The 19270-nt window shown below is 41.9% G+C and overlaps 2 protein-coding genes across 10 annotated transcripts in view; one reads left to right on the top strand and one right to left on the bottom strand.

The window, feature by feature from the left end:
- The window catches only part of mical2a (microtubule associated monooxygenase, calponin and LIM domain containing 2a), a 40796-nt gene extending 34518 nt beyond the window's left edge, over positions 1 to 6278 (bottom strand). For 3 of the 7 annotated variants that reach the window (XM_085269775.1, XM_085269776.1, XM_085269774.1), the window contains exon 1: positions 6026 to 6277. The gene's annotated coding sequence lies outside the window, so the exon portion shown is untranslated. Of the gene's footprint in view, positions 1 to 6025 lie in introns of all 7 variants that reach the window. The other 4 variants (XM_085269773.1, XM_085269778.1, XM_085269777.1 and 1 more) reach the window with 3 other exon arrangements.
- Positions 6279 to 11833: 5555 nt separating this feature from the next.
- dkk3a (dickkopf WNT signaling pathway inhibitor 3a) lies at positions 11834 to 18547 on the top strand. 3 transcript variants are annotated; one of them, XM_085269782.1, is made up of 8 exons: positions 11834 to 11912; positions 12752 to 13001; positions 13228 to 13299; positions 13386 to 13445; positions 14221 to 14313; positions 16073 to 16217; positions 16303 to 16459; positions 16572 to 18547. In XM_085269782.1, exons 2-8 carry the CDS (start codon positions 12804 to 12806, stop codon positions 16657 to 16659), a joined length of 813 nt encoding a protein of 270 aa, XP_085125908.1. In that variant the 5' UTR covers positions 11834 to 11912; positions 12752 to 12803; the 3' UTR covers positions 16660 to 18547. The 3 variants fall into 3 exon arrangements, with proteins under 3 accessions (XP_085125908.1, XP_085125906.1, XP_085125907.1); XM_085269780.1 differs by having other exon boundaries at positions 11898 to 11912; positions 12667 to 13001; XM_085269781.1 differs by lacking the exon at positions 11834 to 11912 and adding an exon at positions 12315 to 12577 and having other exon boundaries at positions 12667 to 13001.
- Positions 18548 to 19270: the final 723 nt, after the last annotated feature.

Genomic DNA, 19270 nt, shown 5'->3' with positions numbered 1-19270 from the left:
ATTTTGAAAATGTAAGGCGTGAAAGTAAACACTTGTCAGAGAAATCACTACTCAAGTAAAGTACAGAGACATAAAAATTCTACTTAAGCACAGTAATGAAGTATTTGTACTTCGTTACTTCCCACCTCTGCCTAGTGGTGGCTGAGGTTTGCAGTATCAGTTTCTCAATGAAGAGACCTCCACTCAGATAAAAAACAAACAAACATGTGCACACTAAGGATGTTCCTGTCAATTAATTTCATAGTCGACTAAACGAAGGGGGGGGAAAGTAGACTAACTAGCTAGTCTAAGACTAAGAAACACTCAATTATGATGTTAAATTCGAAAACTATTTAATGGACTATGTCAAAAATTGATAAGAAAACAATTTTAAACCATTTCAAATTCAAATTCAAATTTTATTTGAATTTTATTTTATGACATTTTTGGTGTTCATATCGCACTTTTAGACTCTATAAAAGCAAACATAGACCCAGAACCATGGACTGAACTACCAAGCTTCTGGTAGATCTAGCTCTACGTCATGACCAGAAAATGACATCAGTGCTCCCACCAAAAAAGTCATCAAGGAGGTTTGATTCACAGTCAAATATTCCAACTTCCACTTTAAACCAGCGAGCGTGCAGTGAGTAACATTTAGCCTATCACAATCTGTGATTAGTGGTCATAAGTGGATGGATATCCTCTGAACATGTGCAACAGTATTAGCTCATAAGCCTTTTTTCTTTTTACATGTAAAATTATTAACGGGAACAGTAACCTATTAAGATACATTAGATAACTTGATGGTTGAGAGAAAGACAGGATCTCCAAAAGGCAAACATCAGCCAATAATAACAGTGAACTGATACATCGTTCCGACTCTAGTGCAGACTGTTTGGAGGTCAAAGAGCGAGCTATATCTGGATATTAGCTACACAGGCAAAGCTTGTTAAAAAGATCAATTCAGTGGCAGATTCCACGGAAGTCTGACAGCAAATAAGTACAGAATATCAACATTTTTATCTCTAAGAGATACTCTTAACTCACTGAGTGTAAGACAATCAGTGATTGAACAACACCATGTGAAAACGGTTGTGCTTTAAACCTAAAGGCAATAAATACAATGTAAGAAACTGGATCAAGTGTCAATGCACTGTCTTCATTTGTTTCTGCAGAGCACGGAGCTTCTGGCTATCAGGATACAATAGGAAGCTGACAACACAAGGAAAACATTGGGAGTGCTGGGAAATGCACATACTGTAGTGCCGTCAGCCAGCAACAGTAATTACAGACTGGATTGAAGAAAACCAGGAAGGAACCCTCTGTAGACCTGATAAGCAGGCAGCTTGCCTCTGAAAACATTGCACTCATGTGGACTTCAGCCTGTGGGCTCTGCCCTCCACCAGGCCCCAAAGCTCCACAGTATTATCTCAGCTCTCAGAAATCTGGCTGCGTGTTCAGGCAGCATTGCCAAAACAAAGGAAGATTTGTCATGAGATAGGTAGAAAGACTGACAGATCACAGTATACATCAGTCAACTTCAGAGGGGGAAAGGTCTAAATTCACTCAAACGGGAGCAGACTTGTGAAGCTTCGGGGCTGCTTTTTGGAGGCCCATTTGACCTGCAAGGCGTGTTCTCCACATGGCTCTATCAGAAAATAATTTATCAAGAGTCGCACTGACACCAACAATTTACAGGAGCAATTATTACATCTACCTACACGTTATTAGAAGTCCCTACAGTCTCCTTAATAAACCAATAAACGGACTCACGACAACCTAACATTACACATCAGTGAACTTGGACCACTCACACCACAGAGAGGCACATTAAAGGTTTGTACAGCCGTGTATCACTGCCTGGCAGGAACAGCAGCTTCTGTACGCCAGCAATCATGAAAGCTAGTCTTGGAATAGACAAGTGTCATGTTGCAAAAGAAAACAGCACATGATACGAAAGGACATCGTCACAAGCAAAAACATGTAAACAAGAGACTCTGTAAACTAGATTAGCGCCAGAAAAACCCACAAAATTGCACAAAGTTCAACCCAATAAGAGTCAGAGTTTGGTACCATCAGGCTAACGCTTCAGGTGATGCACCGCACCACAGTAAAATTACTACAGCTGTGTCGGTCCTTCAGTGGCTCCAGCTTAACTGTGTTTATATGCGATATGTGCCAATGTTGCAATGTAGAAATGGGGAAGCAGAAATGTGTTTGTTTGCTGTCCTATTTTAAGCTGACCTGAAGTGGCAGAGATGACTCCTACGAGTCAAATGGGAACTTTAACCATGGCGCAGATGATTAAGCAGCAGACCACACGGAACGACGGGCCGCACCTATCTCCCAGAGCTCCTGTCTCTTTTAGTGTAGCTGATGCCTGGACACATGTGCCTGTTTTTTATGCTGTGGAACAAGGAAGGAAACATATTGCAGAGAGGAAGGAGAAAGTTTACAACACCTCCCTGGCAATAATGACTACAAGCTTCCACTTGTAGTGTTTCAGGCTGTGTGAAACTCATTGTTTTTACTGTACCTCACATATTTTTAACAATTCAGTTCACAAAGACATTCAGTGATTTTAATACTCGACAAGCTCACAAGTAGATGTCTTGATGACTGTAACCATCTAACCTAATCCTAACCAAGCAACAAACACTGTTTCAGAGGCAGAACTGGGTCGAAACACCATAAACTGTGAAATGTATTAGCACAATCACAACCTTCACAATCATTAATATGACTCAAAAGTCCCACAGTTTCACCAATCATTAATACTAAAAAAGGAACGAAACGATTTTTAAAAAAAGGAATGGAGGAAAGCCATCCACTGTGGCAACTCGTTAAGGGAGCAGGGGGCAAATTTCCCTTCAACTCAACCTGACTTCATATTTTTCACCTGGATGCCTGCACACCACCTGCAAGATAAGCCCCTGTTGCACAGATCTAGAAACTGCTCACCAACCCTGTTCCACCCCAAAGATCCTTGCGGCCTCTATCAAAGCTTGACCATGACCCTGATCAGGTGACCCTGAATCCTCCCTTAGTTCGCTGCAATAGGCCTAGGCTGCCAGGGGCTTCCCATAATGCACTAAATGTTTCGTGTTCACTCACCTTCTTCACCCACTATGTGCTTCACACCACTTTTTATTTAATCATTAGTTATTAATCTCTCTTCCAGAGCAGGTTTTTTGTGCTGTCTTCCTTCCCTCAGCCCAACCTGTCATCGCAGATAGCTGGCCCTCGGTGAGCCTGGCTTTTCCTGTTAAAGGGAATTTTTCTTCCCACAGTCTAGCATTCACACACTTACACTCCAGTAGATACATCTTGCCCAAGAATACTTTGGCATGTGGAGCGGAGGAATCAAGGATTGAACCACCAGCCTTCTGATCACCGAGCATGAGCCACAGCTCAGGCCAGTGGATTTAAACCCAGGCTCTTCTTACTGTGAGGTGATTACTAGCGCTTACTAGTGTTGACCATCACACAACCATGCCACCCACTGTGCGTATATAAATTGACCTGTTTTGTCAGGCAAAGGTCTTAAAACCCTGATAACTATCCTGAAACTAAAGATAGACTTTGGTCTATTAAATAACGTTTCTTTTAGATCCTTCATAAGGACCATAAAACTGTAGTTCCTCAGTTGGCACCATGAGTCAAGGGGGCTGTGCAGCTTTCTGCACTCACTGAACCTCCAGGGACTGTTGTTAGGTTAAACTCCAGTAAAGCTGGTAATTGCAAACTAAAAATGAAATGCTGCCATGGGAATTTGCAATGTAAGCTACTGAACCCTGTCACACTCATTTTTTCAACAGTAAAGTGGCAGTTTACAAATGGGGACGTTTGTATGCTTCCGTTTCACCAGTCAGTTTATCGCACTGGTTCCTCATGTGTTACAATGGTTCAAGAATCTGACGTACAGCCCCTATTGCTGCTTGATGTTTGTGTATTCTTTCAGATGTACAGTACACTTCAGTGCTAAAAGGAGACAACCAGGAATCACAGATGAATCTGTCATAGCTCACCATGTTTGGCGCACGAGCGTCAAAGCCACTGAGACAAGAATATACAGTTTACTGTGACTTCCAACGCATTTTACATCATAATGCATGAAGCCAAAAAAAGGGTAAATGAAAGGGGAATTCGAGCGAGAGGAGAATTCTGCGGTCGCACTTCGATGTTGATGCAGAAAGAGGTTGTTTACTATAAAATATAAAGTCCAGCAGGGATTAAAACAAACAAACAAAAAACACTCTTTCCATGCTGGAGAATAATCTTTCATTCTGTCTGTGAAGGTTCTCAGTCATCCAGGTCATCGTAGTCAAAGGAGCTTGCAAAGAAAAGCGTCTGGACTTCTTTAAGTTACTTTTAGACGTTTCACCTCTCATCCGAGAAGCTTCTTCAGTTCTAAGGTCAAATGGTGGAGAGTCCCAGATATAAACCTAGTGGGAGTAACCCCCCACAGAGGGACAAAAGGACCCCCTGATGATCCTCTAATCGCCTGAGCCAAGGTGTGAAACTGGGTGTGGGTCCCAATCAGCCAGAGTTTCGGGTGAGTTCATTGTGAAACCTGGCCCCACCTTATCATGCGAATTCCTGAGGTCAGATGGCCCAGGATGTGAGTGGGCGTTAAGGCGTCTGGGGAGAGATCTCAGAACTGGATTATAGATGGCAGAGAGTTGGTGTCGTAAACCACCGCCTCTGTTCAAAGATGGTCGCTCACAGTGGACATAGATGGCTTCTTTCACTCCTCTTTCAAACCATCTGTCCTCTCTGTCCAAAATGTGAACATTGGCATCCTCGAAAGATTGTCCTTTATCCTTAAGATGCAGATGGACTGCTGAGTTTGTCCTGTGGAGGTGGCTCTTCTGTGTTGTGCCATGCGCTTGTGAAGTGGCTGTTTGGTCTCTCCAATGTAGAGGTTTGGGCATTCCTCGCTGCACTGTACAGCACTGTACAGCAATCTTTCATTCTCACAGTTCGATGGGCAAACCTAAGCTGTATCTAAACTTCACATTCTTAAACTACACAGGAAATGATTGCTCACACAGCACTGGGAAGGAGCGCTACCGCTATTTGTATGACTCTTTAGAGCTTCCAGAAAACTGTGTCTCATGAATCATCTCCCAAGCCATATGAAACATAGCAGCCGGCGAGCTCGTGCAGTATGTTGAAACACATGGAAGAAGGATAAACAAATTAGTCTAGGCTGAAGGGCTTTTTCCTGCTTCATCAGGAAGACCTGCTAGATCCTAGGTCCAGCTGTGTATTAACTTGTAGTTACACTGCAAAACATTAACAGGTGGCTTCTGCCTCTCATTGAGCTTCTTTTTAGTAGCCGGCCTGTAAAGGCTGCCAACACCACACCTTTCTTTATAATGCAACGTATGTCGGTGTGCAGCTCAAAATAAATAAAGCCTGAGGTGGTATTTAGAGTCTAGAAGCCACTGAGTAGGTGGTTATGAGAGGAAGAGTTAACTAACCAGCAGCTTTACCTTTTTGAACTTCGATGCATAGAAAAGATCTCATTCCGGGTTTTAAATAAAGGTCCCTGGAGTCATGTTTGACAGGCTGGCACACTACACACGATTTATGGCTTACAGCAGCACAACAGCACCAAAAACAAACAAAACTAAACTAAAGTAGGCTGGGCGAAGTGCAGATAACCTTTTTTGTTATCAGAGAATAGGAACGAGCCTCTGTCAGATGTCTGACTGCTCTCAGGCAGCCTTCAACCGGGAAGCGATATGATCACGCTTCAGTTTTCGGCACCAGTTCAGAAAGCTCCAACGACATGAGAAACAGTGATCGTGGATAAATCAGTAAACAAACGAAACAGCATACAAAGTAATGACTGGAGTGAATCCTGGATTTCTCGCTAACAGCGTGCCTGTCATTCATTCCCGGTGTAATAACTGCTAACTTTGATCGCGTTGCTTAACAGGATCAAAAACTTCTATCAGGTGTCTCACGGTCACACCTCCCACAGCTGGCACTAATGACATCAGAAACGTACACAGCGTGAAAGAGCAGAACTTACCTTGTGCGCCTTTCTGCCTGAGTCTTCGGTTAATCGAGCTGCGGGACTGCTGTGGAAAGTAAAGTGCGTCCTAAGTCAGACTGACAGGCAGTAGTTTCTGTGCAGCTGCGTCCAGCGATTAAGGGGCGGTGCTCTAACGTGGGACACATCCCACGTGGGCACAGCGCCTGTGGCTGCTGTTTAATCCACACTTTCTCAGGGAAGGGCACCGCTCCGCCGACCACCTGCTGTCTGCGCAGAAAGCAGGTGAGAGCTGCCCGCACAACACACTGGATCCACCCCTGAATATTAAAGGATTACCAACGTAAATAAATACTTCAAATCAAAAATGCTTTTATTTAAAAAGATGATTAAGTCATTATTACTGAGGAAGATCCAAATACACTAACTAAACACATCTAACTAAACCTGTAAATATCAAAAAAGTTATTCGGGTGGAAGACGAGACTACGAGGCGCCAGAAACTCCACTTAGTCAACACTGTGGGTCATGTTTTGCAGCTTGTCAGCAGGAAATGTACAAAACCACAGCACCGTGGACAAAACCTGTGAGCAAACCATTTGAAAAAAGGCTTAAAATAGGCGGCAAGGACGGATATAGGTTTATTTTTAAAGTGCGTTGCGCCATCTTGTGGCCTGTTTTTGAAATAGAAAGAAAACTACCACGTCTCACGCTTCTGTTTGAGCGGGTTTCCACTGGTACGCTGGACCGGTGAACACCGGGTTGGTTGACAGGTTGCTTGTTACTGCCACATCAGTGTGCAGTGTGGATTTCTGTCACACATATATCACACATTTGACCTGACAATAAGCCCATTTTGCAGTTCTGTTTGTGGAAAACTTTGAGATGAAGACATATTTTGTCAGTTTCTTGGATCAGAGTGATTTTTTTGTGCGTGTTGTTGTTGTTGTATTTGTTTTAATAGCTCTTAAACAAAATTAGTCATTTCAGGGGAGACTTTTTTGAAAGAAAAATGAAGACAAGACTAAATTATTTATTTTATTGTGTGACTCCTTTTTTATATATTCATTTATTTTTGCAGGACGTTTTGTGGCGAGCCCAAGAAAGCAATGTCTATCAAAACTGGTCTTTTTTAAATTTTATTTTAATGCTTGCCTTTTTTTTTTTTTTTAAAGAACTTTATTGGACAAACAGTGAGTATACAACATACGAACAGATGAAGTATACAAAAGAACAGAACATGAACACACAAAACCAGGGGTAAAAAAAAATAATTATATGGATACACACAAAAATTCACATATATATGATGTTTTAAGAGCTTTTTTGTTGGTGGAGTCTGATACTGATTGGATGTACAATTCCACATCCTTAAGAAAATGACAGAAATATGGTGTTTTATAAGTAAACTTACATTTATGGATAAAAAATTTAGCTAAAAGTATTAACAAATTTATTACTGCCAAAACTGATGTCACAACGATCGTACCCCTGGAAATCGAGGGGTTTACGTTTGTCATGACTGACTTGTGTGACTCTTACATCAAGACTACCAACATTCAAATATCCAAAGCGGGTGTTTAAATGTTGGTAGTCTTAAACAAAACCTTTGTTATTGGATAATTGCTTGGCAAAGTGTCAAATTTTATTTAGACTTTTTACTTGCCTAAAAGCTATAATCCTACTGAAGAAGCCGAATAGTGCACATAATTAATCATCAAAATGCAGTCAAGCAAAAAAAAGAAAGAATACTAATTAAATTAGTAATGCTACCCAGTCATATGGAAAGATTTAGGGCCAATGTGTGACACATCTTTATTTTATTTTTTTACATTTTAATGTACATAATGATTATTTTATTAGATTTGTATTTTTAATTTTTGTTTTTACATTGATTCCACCAAATACAAACACAAATTAAATATATGCTGAGTTTCTAGATGGAAGTAAATGTAAATTATATAATCTATAAAATGATGTAAAAGTATTTTTTTATTGCTTACAAGTACATCCATCCATCCATCTGCTTATCCCGAGCCGGTTTGCGGGGAAACAGCCTAAGCAGAGAAGCCCAGACCTCCCTCTCCCCACCCACCTCCTGGATGGCCGAACTCATCAACCTTCAGAGAAAGCTCATTTCCGCCGCTTATTTCCGTGATCTCATTCTTTTCGTCACTATCCACAGATCATGACCACAGGTGAGGTTAAGGATGTAGACCAACCGGTACATTGAGAGCTTGTCTTTTACTCTCAGCTGTCTCTTCACAACGACAGACTGATCACTGCAGCCGCTGTATCACTGCAGCCTTCTCCCGTCACTTGTGAACAAGACCCCAAGATACTTAAACTCCTCCACTTGGGGCAGGAATTTGTCCCTGTCCCTGACAGAGTCCAACACCCACCGGAAACAAGTCTGACTTTTTGCCAGCTGTGCAGACCAAGCTCTTGCAACAGGTTGCATAAGCATTTAGCTTATACAAACTGCTTAAAAGTTCTCCCACAGTCCAAAGACATCCAGTTAGTGGGGACAGGTTAATTGATCAATGTAAATTGCCCATAGGTGTAAATGCGGGAGTGAATGTGAGTGGGACTGGTTGTCTGTCTCTGTGCGTTAGCCCTGCGACAGACTGGCAACTTGTCCAGGGTGTACCCTGCCTCTCACCCCATGACAGCTGGGATAGGCTCCAGCGCCCCCGTGACCCTGGAAAGGATATTCGGAAGCGAATGGATGGACTTTTCATAGTCACTTTGTTAATGCTGTCCATTTAAATGGTCTTACCCGTACACACTGGCTCCTGTTAAGGATCCTCCATCTGAATGATGATCTGAACACCCTTCTGAACAAACTAGCAGGTGTAGAAGGCACTACTGGCCCATATCTATGGGGCTGATTTCTGCTAATAATGCCCATTGAATGGAATGATGACTTCTGAAGCAGGTGTCTGGTGAGTATCAGAATCAGAATCAGAATCAGAATACTTTATTGATCCCTGGGGGAAATTATTTTTTGTTACAGTGCTCCATTTTTTTAGTAGCGCGGGAGTTTGGGATTCTTCATTATTCATGACACAGAGGGAAACTTTATTAATACTTTTGCAAAGTACGTGGCTTACCTCTAATAGTTAAACACATTAGGTCAATGACTGGATGAATTAGACTCATTAATGTCACGTGGTATGAATAAGCCAATTACATTGCAAACTCACTGAGATCAAAGAGCCATCGAACTGTGACGTCATCAGAAGAAATGCTTATAAAGAACCCGCGTTCAGTCTGACCCTCAGTGTTTTTGTGTCCGTCAAACTTCAACTAAACTTCTCCTGCGAAGATGTACTGAGAAGAAGCATTTTTACACATTTTCAACTAGTATCCAAGAAGGATTTCCACTCGTCTTATCGCTAAGATAGAAGACAGAATCTAGTTACACTCCAATCCAATCCAACTTTATTTATAAAGTACTTTAAAATAGCCAGCACAGGACCAAAGTGCTGTACAGTAAATAAGTTAAGAACAATAGAATAAAAGTTACAAAAAAAAGTTAAACACATAATACATAAAAATTAAAACAGCCCTATATAAAAAACAACATAAAACATCATAGAATCAACAAAAACAACTAAAATAAAGGCCAACATCTCACTAAAACCAACATCATCAGCTCACTGCAGTCAAGTAAAAAAACCAACATCTCAAGTGGTGTCAAAGGCCAGGGTGAACAAATGGGTTTTTAGAATTGATTTAAAAACAGGCAGAGAAGAGGCCTGTCTAATCTCTAAAGGCAGATTGTTCCACAGTTTTGAAGCTGCTACAGAAAAAGCACGATCTCCTCTAAGTTTACGCTCAGTCCTGTTTACATTCAGGAACAGGTGATCAGCTGACCTGAGAGCTGGTGATTGTATAAGGCTGTAGCAACACAGAGAGATATAGGCTATGGAGGGCTTTAAAAGCAAATAAAAGAATTTTAAAATGGATCCTAAAAGGAATGGGCAACCAGTGAAGTGAAGCTAAAATAGGGGAAATGTGCTTACACTTTCGAGTGTTAGATAACAGACAAGCTGCAGTATTTTGCACCCTCTGTAGATGAGTAATGTATGAAGCACTGACCCCTATATAAAGTGCACTACAGTAATCCAGCCGAGTGCTAACAAAGGCGTGGATGCAAACTGCATTTCGTTGCCCTGTACCTGTGACATGTGCAATGACAATAAAGTTGAATTCTATTCTATTCTATAACTGTCTCCAAGTGCTGCCATGAAAGAATTGGTTTTATTTTAGTCAACTGCCTCAGCGGAAAGAAGCTAGATTTTACCACTGCCTTAATCTGACCGTCAAGCTTCAGTTCAGAGTCCCCTTTGACCCCCAGGTTTGTGACAGTTGGCTTATTATACAGGGCCAAGGAATCTAAATACACATTGGGGGTCTCAGTGGGGCTACCAAAAACCATCACCTCAGTCTTTTTGTCATTGATTTTTAAAAACTTAAGAGACAACCAAGCCTTAATGTTATCAAGACACTGAAGTAATGGCTGTACGGAATATGTGCCTTTTTTCTTTAGAGGGACATAGATCTGACAGTCATCAGCATAAAAGTGAAATGCAATGCTGTGTTTTCTCAATATAAAACCAAGAGGGAGCAGACACAAAGAAAAGAGGAGGGGCCCTAGAACTGAGCCCTGTGGGACACCGCACAAGAGATGAGCGGAGGACGACACATGGTCACAGAGACTGACACAAAAAGTTCACTCTGCCAAGTAGAGCCTGAACCACTCCAGTGCTGTGCCTCTTATGCCCACAGTAAAATGGCACGATCCACTGTATCAAACGCAGCTGTCAAATCTAAAAGCACAAGAACAAGACAGTCACCAGCATCAGTAGCTAAAAATATGTAATTAAAATTTTTTCAAATGGCTGATTCAGTGCTATGTAAGGATGTAAAACCGGACTGGAAAATCTCTAGTTTGCTGCCATGTCCCAAAGAAACAATAACCCCAGACACCCACGAAATAACTGTGCTAATCCCAACGAGATCTCCGAGGGAAAACTGCAAACTGCGAGAGAGTACTTACATGTTGAGGGGTTGCCTCAATGGACTCCGCAACAAAAGAAGGAATTTCCTTCATGTTGATACCTTTGCCGATTCAGAAACGCAACTTGAGGAAAAAAAACAAACATCTGGAGGAGGAAAACCAAATACTGAAGAAAGAGAACATGGAGGTGGAAAACATAAAAAGCCACTATGCACAGCTGGAGGAAAACAAAAAACCTAAACAGCTGGAGCACAAATATGAAATAATGGAGAGAAAGATGCATCTGAAAGTGGCAGAGCTTAAAGAAAAGCTGAAAGATGCCCACTTGATAACTGAAATAGAAAATGACTACAAGCAATATCAGCTAAACAAACACATGGAAGCCAAACAACAACCGCAGGAGAAATGTCAAGAGTTTGAGCTGAAGAACCAAAGGCTGCAGAACAGAAATGCAGAGTTAGTTAGAGTCAGTTAGAGTTAGTGTTAGGAGTGTGTAATAATAATAATCATCCTCTTGTCATTGGGTACAGCTACAAGTGTGCTTTCAGGATGTAGCAGATGTAAAAGCTGCATCTCAGACACTTCAAGCATCAGTCAGCATGTTAAATGTTAAAGTCGATGGCAATAGGTGAGTAGGTGAATTTTGTCAAAAAATGTGTGCAACTACAGGACAGTCCAGGGATTATTTTTATTTTATTTATTTATTTATTTACTTTACGCACGGGAAATTGACAGATGGATTGGTGCTGCCCCTGCAGTGATGCGGACACTGTACCGATCAGTCGTGCTGAAGACTGTGGGTAGTGACGTGAGTAGAGCCACTGCTGCTCCACATTGAAAGAAGCCAGTGGAGGGGGTTCGGGTATCTCACTAGGATGCCTCCTGGGTGAGGTGTTCCAGGTATGCCCACAGGGCAGACCCAGGACACGCGGGAGAGATGATATCTCTCAGCTGGCCTGGGAACACCTTGGTGTTCACCCGGAAAGGCTGGAGGAGGTGGCTAGGGAGAGGGAGGTCTGGAGGTCCTGCCCTGGTGGAGTTTCTTAATGGAAAACTCATTGTTGCAGCCAGGGGCAGCACAAAACTGATTTTTAGTTTTAGTGTCCTCGTTTTCCTCTTTGTTCTCGATACTGTCAGTAGTTAGCTAACATAAACTAATGCTAGTCCGTTAGCCGCAGTCAACCACATGATGTCGTGTTCCCTACCGACAGAAGATGGCGCTAAACATGTTTTGAAAACTTTCTCAGCTTCACAGAGTGAATGTCCGTTTTTGAGAACAGGGCTCAATGATGACAGTTTACAATTTTTCGTAACTGTTTTAGCAGCTAAAGTATACTTCCGCTTACATCACCAGCTTCTGTGTAAAACTGCAAGCACACCTGCGTTTAAAAAAAAAGTCAAGTTTGATGTGTGTTTTTCCATTTTATTTTTGTTTTTAACGGCAGAGAAGAAAAACCTCGTCTCTGTTTACCTGGGCTACGCTTACTCAATGTTTACCTCGCCTATTGACTTCGAATAGTGGTTAAACCTGGCCGGAACTATGTTTGAAGTGCGCTGTTAAGTTGGTAACACACAATTAAAATAATGCGCACATTATCAAGTCGGCTTATTTTTCATTTTATGTATTATTTCTATTGTTATTTCACCTGTTAAGGGGCCGTCATGAATGTGGAGGTTTGATGGAAAAACCCTGCAGTGACGGGAACATCAGCTGTGGTGACGCTGTTTGTGTTTCTCAGCATCACTGCCACACCCTCCTCGGAGTGCAGCAGCAGCATCCTCAGCAGCAGCATGGTGCCAGCCATCCTGCTCGTTTTGGCTGTCACAGCAGTCTGCAATGGCATCCTCCCTGAGATAGTGGACCCGGGCATTAGTCACATCCTGGAGAATGACTCTGCACAGGGACAAGCGGAGCCGGACAGCGTATTTGTGGAAGTGGAGCAGCTGCCAGAGGATCCACAGCAAAAGCCCGAGGACTCGTTTCACCAAGTAAGCAGCCAGTTGCACCTCTCACTCAGCTTTTTACATGACATATAGCATTACCTAACTGCCTGTAGTATGTAGGATCTCAGTGGGTTGTATGATGAAAGTATTTTTTTTAAAACACTTCAATCTCTGGACAGAAATGAAGATCAGATGCAGCAATAAAGTAACATCAGAGTTATGCATCTTTTTTCCTGAAATCTGGCTTTGATCCTCTCCAAAATCCTTTCAGATAAATGAGGAGAACTCTCAGTCGAGTCTTCACAATGCAAATGCTTCTGATAAAGTGACTGATAAAGACCAGGTAGGCTAAGAAACAGTAAAGTAAAGTGAGGCACTGTTTGTTTCCCCTTGTGATTGAAACTTAATGTATGTCCCATCTTCACCCAGGAGACAAACAACATTACCACAGTCGACAGTTCTAACGACCTGGAGAACAGAGTCGATCACGTAAGCCCGTCCTGTTTACCTGCACGTTCAAAAAGAAATCTAGCTTTTGTATGACCTTCAGCTGCTCGGTTATCATCGCTGAAGAGGTTGCATAATGTCTTGGTGCACCATCACAGCCACTGACTTGGCACTATGTCAGCAAACGAATCAAAAGCGTACTTTTGTCTCCATTCGGCCCTTTTCCTGTGTACAAATAAGTGGTAAAGATGTCAATTCTCAAATGGTCTACTAGGTTTGTCATTTTTAAATAAGTGATGATTACGTGCTTTAGGACTAAAGCTGCAAACACAAAGTGAGGTTATGTAACCAAGCACTTTTGGACATATGGTGATTAACTGTCAAATCCAGTTGGGTAGCTTTCTGATAACTCAAGTTTTGTGGCTCGGGGTGTCACAGTGCAACTAATAAAAGCATCAGTCCAAAATATCAGCCTAGTTTTTCCTGTATGAGTAAAAGAATCTCCATTTATGTGGTTAGCATCTTGCTACATTTACACGCTGTCTCACCGTTTATTTTGGCAAAATCTGTTGGGTGATTTGATGTTAGACACAGAACAGAAAAACTAGGTCAGGCGTCAGTCTAAATAATAAATAAAACCAGAGAAGGTGCCGCATTAATATATGTTTTGTGCTTCAACACCTTCAACTGTACTGTGTTGTGAATGTGTATTCAGTTAAGGGTTTCTCTGACTAGAGCTGTCAGACCCATATTTAATATTTAAATGTAATTAGAAAAACGAGCTGGCCTGATGTAGTCTCGCCTCTCTCGTATTTAGGGATGCATCAGTGACGATGACTGTGGAAAGGGAAGGTACTGCCTTCACGACCCACATAATGCCAAGTGTCTGCCATGTAAAGCGCTCGATATGGTGAGTCAACCTAAGAGACTTTTCTGTGGACGTCTTCACTGTTTTCATAATTCTTCTCTAAAACGCACTGTTTCTCCTGTCTGACGCTTTCCAACACGCACAACACGATGCGCTCTTACATCCAGCCTGCTGAGGTTTCACACTGACTGCATTGCAGTGCGTCCACAAGTGTAATTGGAGTGTGCTGTTTCCAAGCACTCTGTCCTGTGAGCATCTCATGAAAGGGGGGCAGGTTAAATATGAGCTCTTCCCTTCCATCTGCTCTCTCGGAGAACATAGAGAACAAAAGCGATTCAAATCAAAGTCCTCTTATCTCATTGGTTTTATTCAGGACTCTGTTCTACCTGTGTTGCTTGTTCAGCTGAGTCTCAATTGGATATATTAGTGTTGATGTTGACGTATGAAAAAAGCAGTGGAAGATGATGGCAGCCTGCCAAACAAGGGTAGAGGGAGGATAAATGCACAGAGGACAGGATCTGTGTCTTCTCAAAGTCGCTGACGTGGAAAACTGTGACTTTGCAGTGTCTTAAAGATGTGATATTAGGATCTCTTTCCACTGCAATCACAGATCAGCTGACCTGCTGATCTCATTTATATATTTATATATATTCTTTAAGTCAGCAGGATTGGAGAATAATTAACGCCATTTGTGCTCAATACAATTCAATTCAAATTTATATGTACAGCGCCAAATTACAACAACAGTTGCCTCGAGGCACTTTATATTGTACCTGATCCAGCCCTAACTATAGGCTTTATCAAAAAGGAATGTTTTAAGCCTAATCTTAAGAGCATAGATAGTGTCTGTCTCCTGAATATAAACTGCTGGTTCCACAGAAGAGGGGCCTGAAAACTGAAGGCTTTGCCTCCCATTCTACTTTTAAATACTCTAGGAACAACAAGTAGGCCTGCAGTGCGAGAGTGAAGTGCTCTAATGGTGTGATATGGTACTATAAGGTCATTAGGATAAGATGGAGCCTGATTATTTAAGACCTTGTATGTGAGGAGCAGGATTTTGAATTCAATTCTGGATTTAACAGGGAGCCAATGAAGGGAAGCCAATATAAGAGAAATATGCTCTCTCTTTCTAGTCCCTGTCAGTACTCTTGCTGCAGCATTTTGGATCACACGAAGGCTTTTCAGGGAGTTTTAGAACATCCTGATAAAAACAATTTACAGTAGTTCAGCCTAGAAGTCATAAATGCATGAACTAGTTTTTCAGCGTGGCTCTGGGACAGGATATTTCTAATTTTAGAGATATTGTGCAAATGGCAGAAAGCAGTCCTACATATTTGTTTAATATGTGCATTGAAGTACATATCCTGGTCAAAAATGACTCTAAGATTCCTCAGTGTTGCTGGAGGCCGAGGTCATGCCATCCAGAGTAAGAATCTGGTTAGAAACCGGATTTCTAAGATTTTTAGGGCCGAGTACAGTCACCTCAGTTTTATCTGAATTTAGAAGCAGAATGTTAGAGGTCGACCAGGTCTTTATGTCTTTAAGACATTCCTGCAGTTTAACTAATTGGTGTGTGTTATCTGGCTTCATGGACAGATAGAGCTGGGTGTCATCTGCACAGCAATGAAAATGTATCCTGTGCTTTCTGATGATACTGCCTAAAGGAAGCATGTATAATGTAATTCTCCCAGGAATCTCAGTGTTGTTACAGTGGAGGTGCATGTTCTTTTAAAGCATCTGTGTTAGGAGAAGGGCTGCCTGCTGAATTGTTGGCTGTTTGCTCAAATGCTACTTTTCTTAGTCCTGCACTAAGGATGCAGAGTGCTGTGGCGAACAGCTCTGTGTGTGGGGCCAGTGCAGCCAAAATGCAACCAAGGGAGAGGCCGGAAGCACTTGTCAATACCAGACTGACTGCAGCCCAGACCTCTGCTGTGCTTTCCATAACGGTATGTAGTACAGCATGTGTTTATCAGTCACTACCTACACACCCCCAGAGAACTTACCATTGTTTTTGTTTTGTGTGGTGATTAGTCCTCCTCTTCCCCGTCTGTTCGGCCAAGCCTATTGAACGTGAGCGCTGCTTTGGTGCCTCAAACCACCTGACTGAGTTGTTGTCCTGGGGCCCGCAAGATGAGGGACCCAGGAAATATTGCCCCTGTGCAGGAGATCTCCACTGTCAAGACCTGGGGTGAGTGCAGTACATATAATCACATAAAACAGATTAAAATACCGGTACCCCAAAAATATTAAAGTTTTATGTATGTATGATGCTGTAGTATTCTCTTTTTTTTCCTCCACAGAAGAGGGTCAATGTGCCTGAAAGGAGAGGACTCGAGTGAAGAGGACCTGGCAGACACGCTGTACTCAGAGATAGACTACATACTTTAGGCTCGGCTCGATTTATTAACATTGCCTTGTAAAAAGCTAGACAGACTTCTGAGCTTTTTTCTTTTTTCTTTGCAAAGAGCACTTTCTATTTGCCGGCTTCTGTCAAAGCAGTAAATATTTAGGGCATGGGAAATGGATGGCAGTATATGTAGACTAAAATTTTAGAAATACAGACAGGTGGCACATGAAAGGAAAAAAACTGGCGGCTTATCCAAACTTGACTCAGCTGGTATTTGGATGATTTGAACCATTCACCTCCGTAGAAGAAAAACGCCACAGCGAGTGTCCAAAGCAAAAAGCAAGCCACAGCCTGAGGAGCTAGTTGTGTCATCGGCACGTTGTTTGATGATTCTTTAATCTTTGTAAGGGAATTCTAGGCAAGAGGCACTTGAAGACAGCCACTTTGTAAAACACCTACTTGGCAAGTTCTTTGATGCAGCTTCATTTCTTTGTTGTTGCAGTCATCACAGTGGGGTGATGAAGTGCCTGCCCCCGTTTTCCTGGCATGGCTCATGTCCCCTTGGATTGTCGGGTTGCTCGAAATCAATATGAATTTGTTTGTGTAATCTCCTTTATCCTAGGATGAAACATGTCCACCATGATGGGAGTGGTTCTCTTCCAAGATTACATAATTACCCTAAATCCTATCACCCGGCGGTGATAGGATTTAGGGCAGGACCCCCAAGAGTCTAGACCCTGGTGGTGGCGAAGATGAAGACGAAGCTTGGTTGGAGCGCTGACTGAGGTGTCTGTAAGGTGGAAATGGGGGTGGTTGCACAAATGAGTCTGAAAGGGAGAATGACAGACAGCACAGTTTTAAACCATGGAAAGTGGAGGTTGATTGGCTCAAAGAAGGCAGACAAGAAGATGATTGGACTAGAGGGAGTGATGCAGAGAACAAAAAGCAGCCTAACACAGGTTGATGAGCAGATCTTCCTTGTTGAAGTTTCACGTTAGGCTTTCCATCATCATTTAAATACTAAACGAGGGAATAACTTTTGGGAAGAGGTTTCATCCCTGCAGCAGAACTCCGGAGATCTCAGGGCACGCTGAGGCTACTCTGGTTGGTCATTTAAACAGAACGGCCTTATTTTGGTTTTGCCTTTAATTTGTCATTCTTCTGTATGTAAATCGTGATGAAAGAAAAAACAGGAAGAGTGTGCGTTTGCAGGCCTGTCTTGAAACGACAATTTACTTTCTTACCCTCGACAGCAAAATAAAAATAACTCTAGACTTTATAAGCTGCTCACTTCGCTGATTATATCTGATCACAGCAGATTGGAGTTGCTTCATGCACTGTATGAAAAATAAAACAGTAGGCATGTAGTTAGAACTGCTCTGCGTATAATGCTGGCATATTTTCAGTATGTGGCTTCTTCTATTCCTGCTAACATTTCAATAACTGCTGCCAATGAGTCTTTAAAATCTAAGAAGCTTGTTTACTTTTCTAACTGTAGCTGCTCGAAACTTGTACTAGTTTCTTAAGTTGAGAAAGTCTTTTTTTCCCCCACAGATGTGTTCTTCTCACAACCTAGCCCTCAACATTTACATTGCAGAGACGACATAGAACATAACCCAATGTTTTTGTGATCTATATTATACAGTTGTTCCTTTCTTTGATGAATCCATGGTGAAATGTTACCTGTGAGATGCTAAATTAAACTGCAGTGATGCTGTGTGTTCAGGTCATCTGAGCAGAATACACAGAAACTAGGAAAACAAATAATGTAGAGTCTCATGCAGTCAAGTTACCCTGCAAATCATTTTGCTGGGATTGTTATACATACTGAATATTAATTACACCAAAATTGAAGTAATTTACTGCTTCCTAGTATGGGATTCATAACAAAATGCCATGTAATCAATAAACTGATAAACCACCATCAAATGTACTTTATAATCGCTCATTCACCAAGTACAAAAACCTGAGCTCAGGAGGGAAAGCAACTTTCTTTTTTTCTCCTCTTTTCTCTATTTGAAGGCTGGAACTACCCTGATCAGATATCAGGATGATCATTAAAGATTGACCAGAATGCAGACTCCATTTGAAAGTACTCAGTAAGACCGAGCAACGTTTTATACATTATATATTTCATAATATAAAAGAAGCTGGATTATTTGAAAAACAAAACTATTGGGAGGCAAAAATAAAGTAACCATCAGGATGCTCTAAAATGTATATAATCAGTTCAGATTGCCAAAGACAGGTTCCTTGGGATGTGATATCCCAGTACGGGTTTGTGTTTTGGTAAACTCTTCCAAATCACCACTCAGGGTACTCTAACACCTTTTCCTCCCACAAAAATGTTTAAGTCCGTGTGGACGAGCTGCACCATCTCGGTTGTGTGGCACGGTGGTGCTGTGGTTAGCATAGCATAAGCATAGGCCCTGGGTTAAAATCCAAGAGTTGCATGTTCTCCAGCTTCCTTACATAATTAGCCGTAGGTGACTGTGAGCGTGAATGGTGGCCTGTCACTCCAAGTATCACACGTCTCGCACTATAACAGCTGGGGTAGTCTCCACCATGACCATGAATTTGAGAAGATGAAGAAAATGGGTGGATTTTCTGCAGTGTAGAGGTTGACAAATTCACCTTACAGGGTTTGAGAGT

Source organism: Mchenga conophoros, linkage group LG1 (assembly GCF_057382185.1).
Source record: "Mchenga conophoros isolate Kocher_MC1m ecotype Shallow Benthic linkage group LG1, M_conophoros_male_GT1.1, whole genome shotgun sequence".
NCBI lineage: Eukaryota > Metazoa > Chordata > Actinopteri > Cichliformes > Cichlidae > Mchenga > Mchenga conophoros.
The sequence above is the reverse complement of the archived record's forward strand: the minus strand, read 5'-3'. Positions and strand labels throughout refer to the sequence as shown.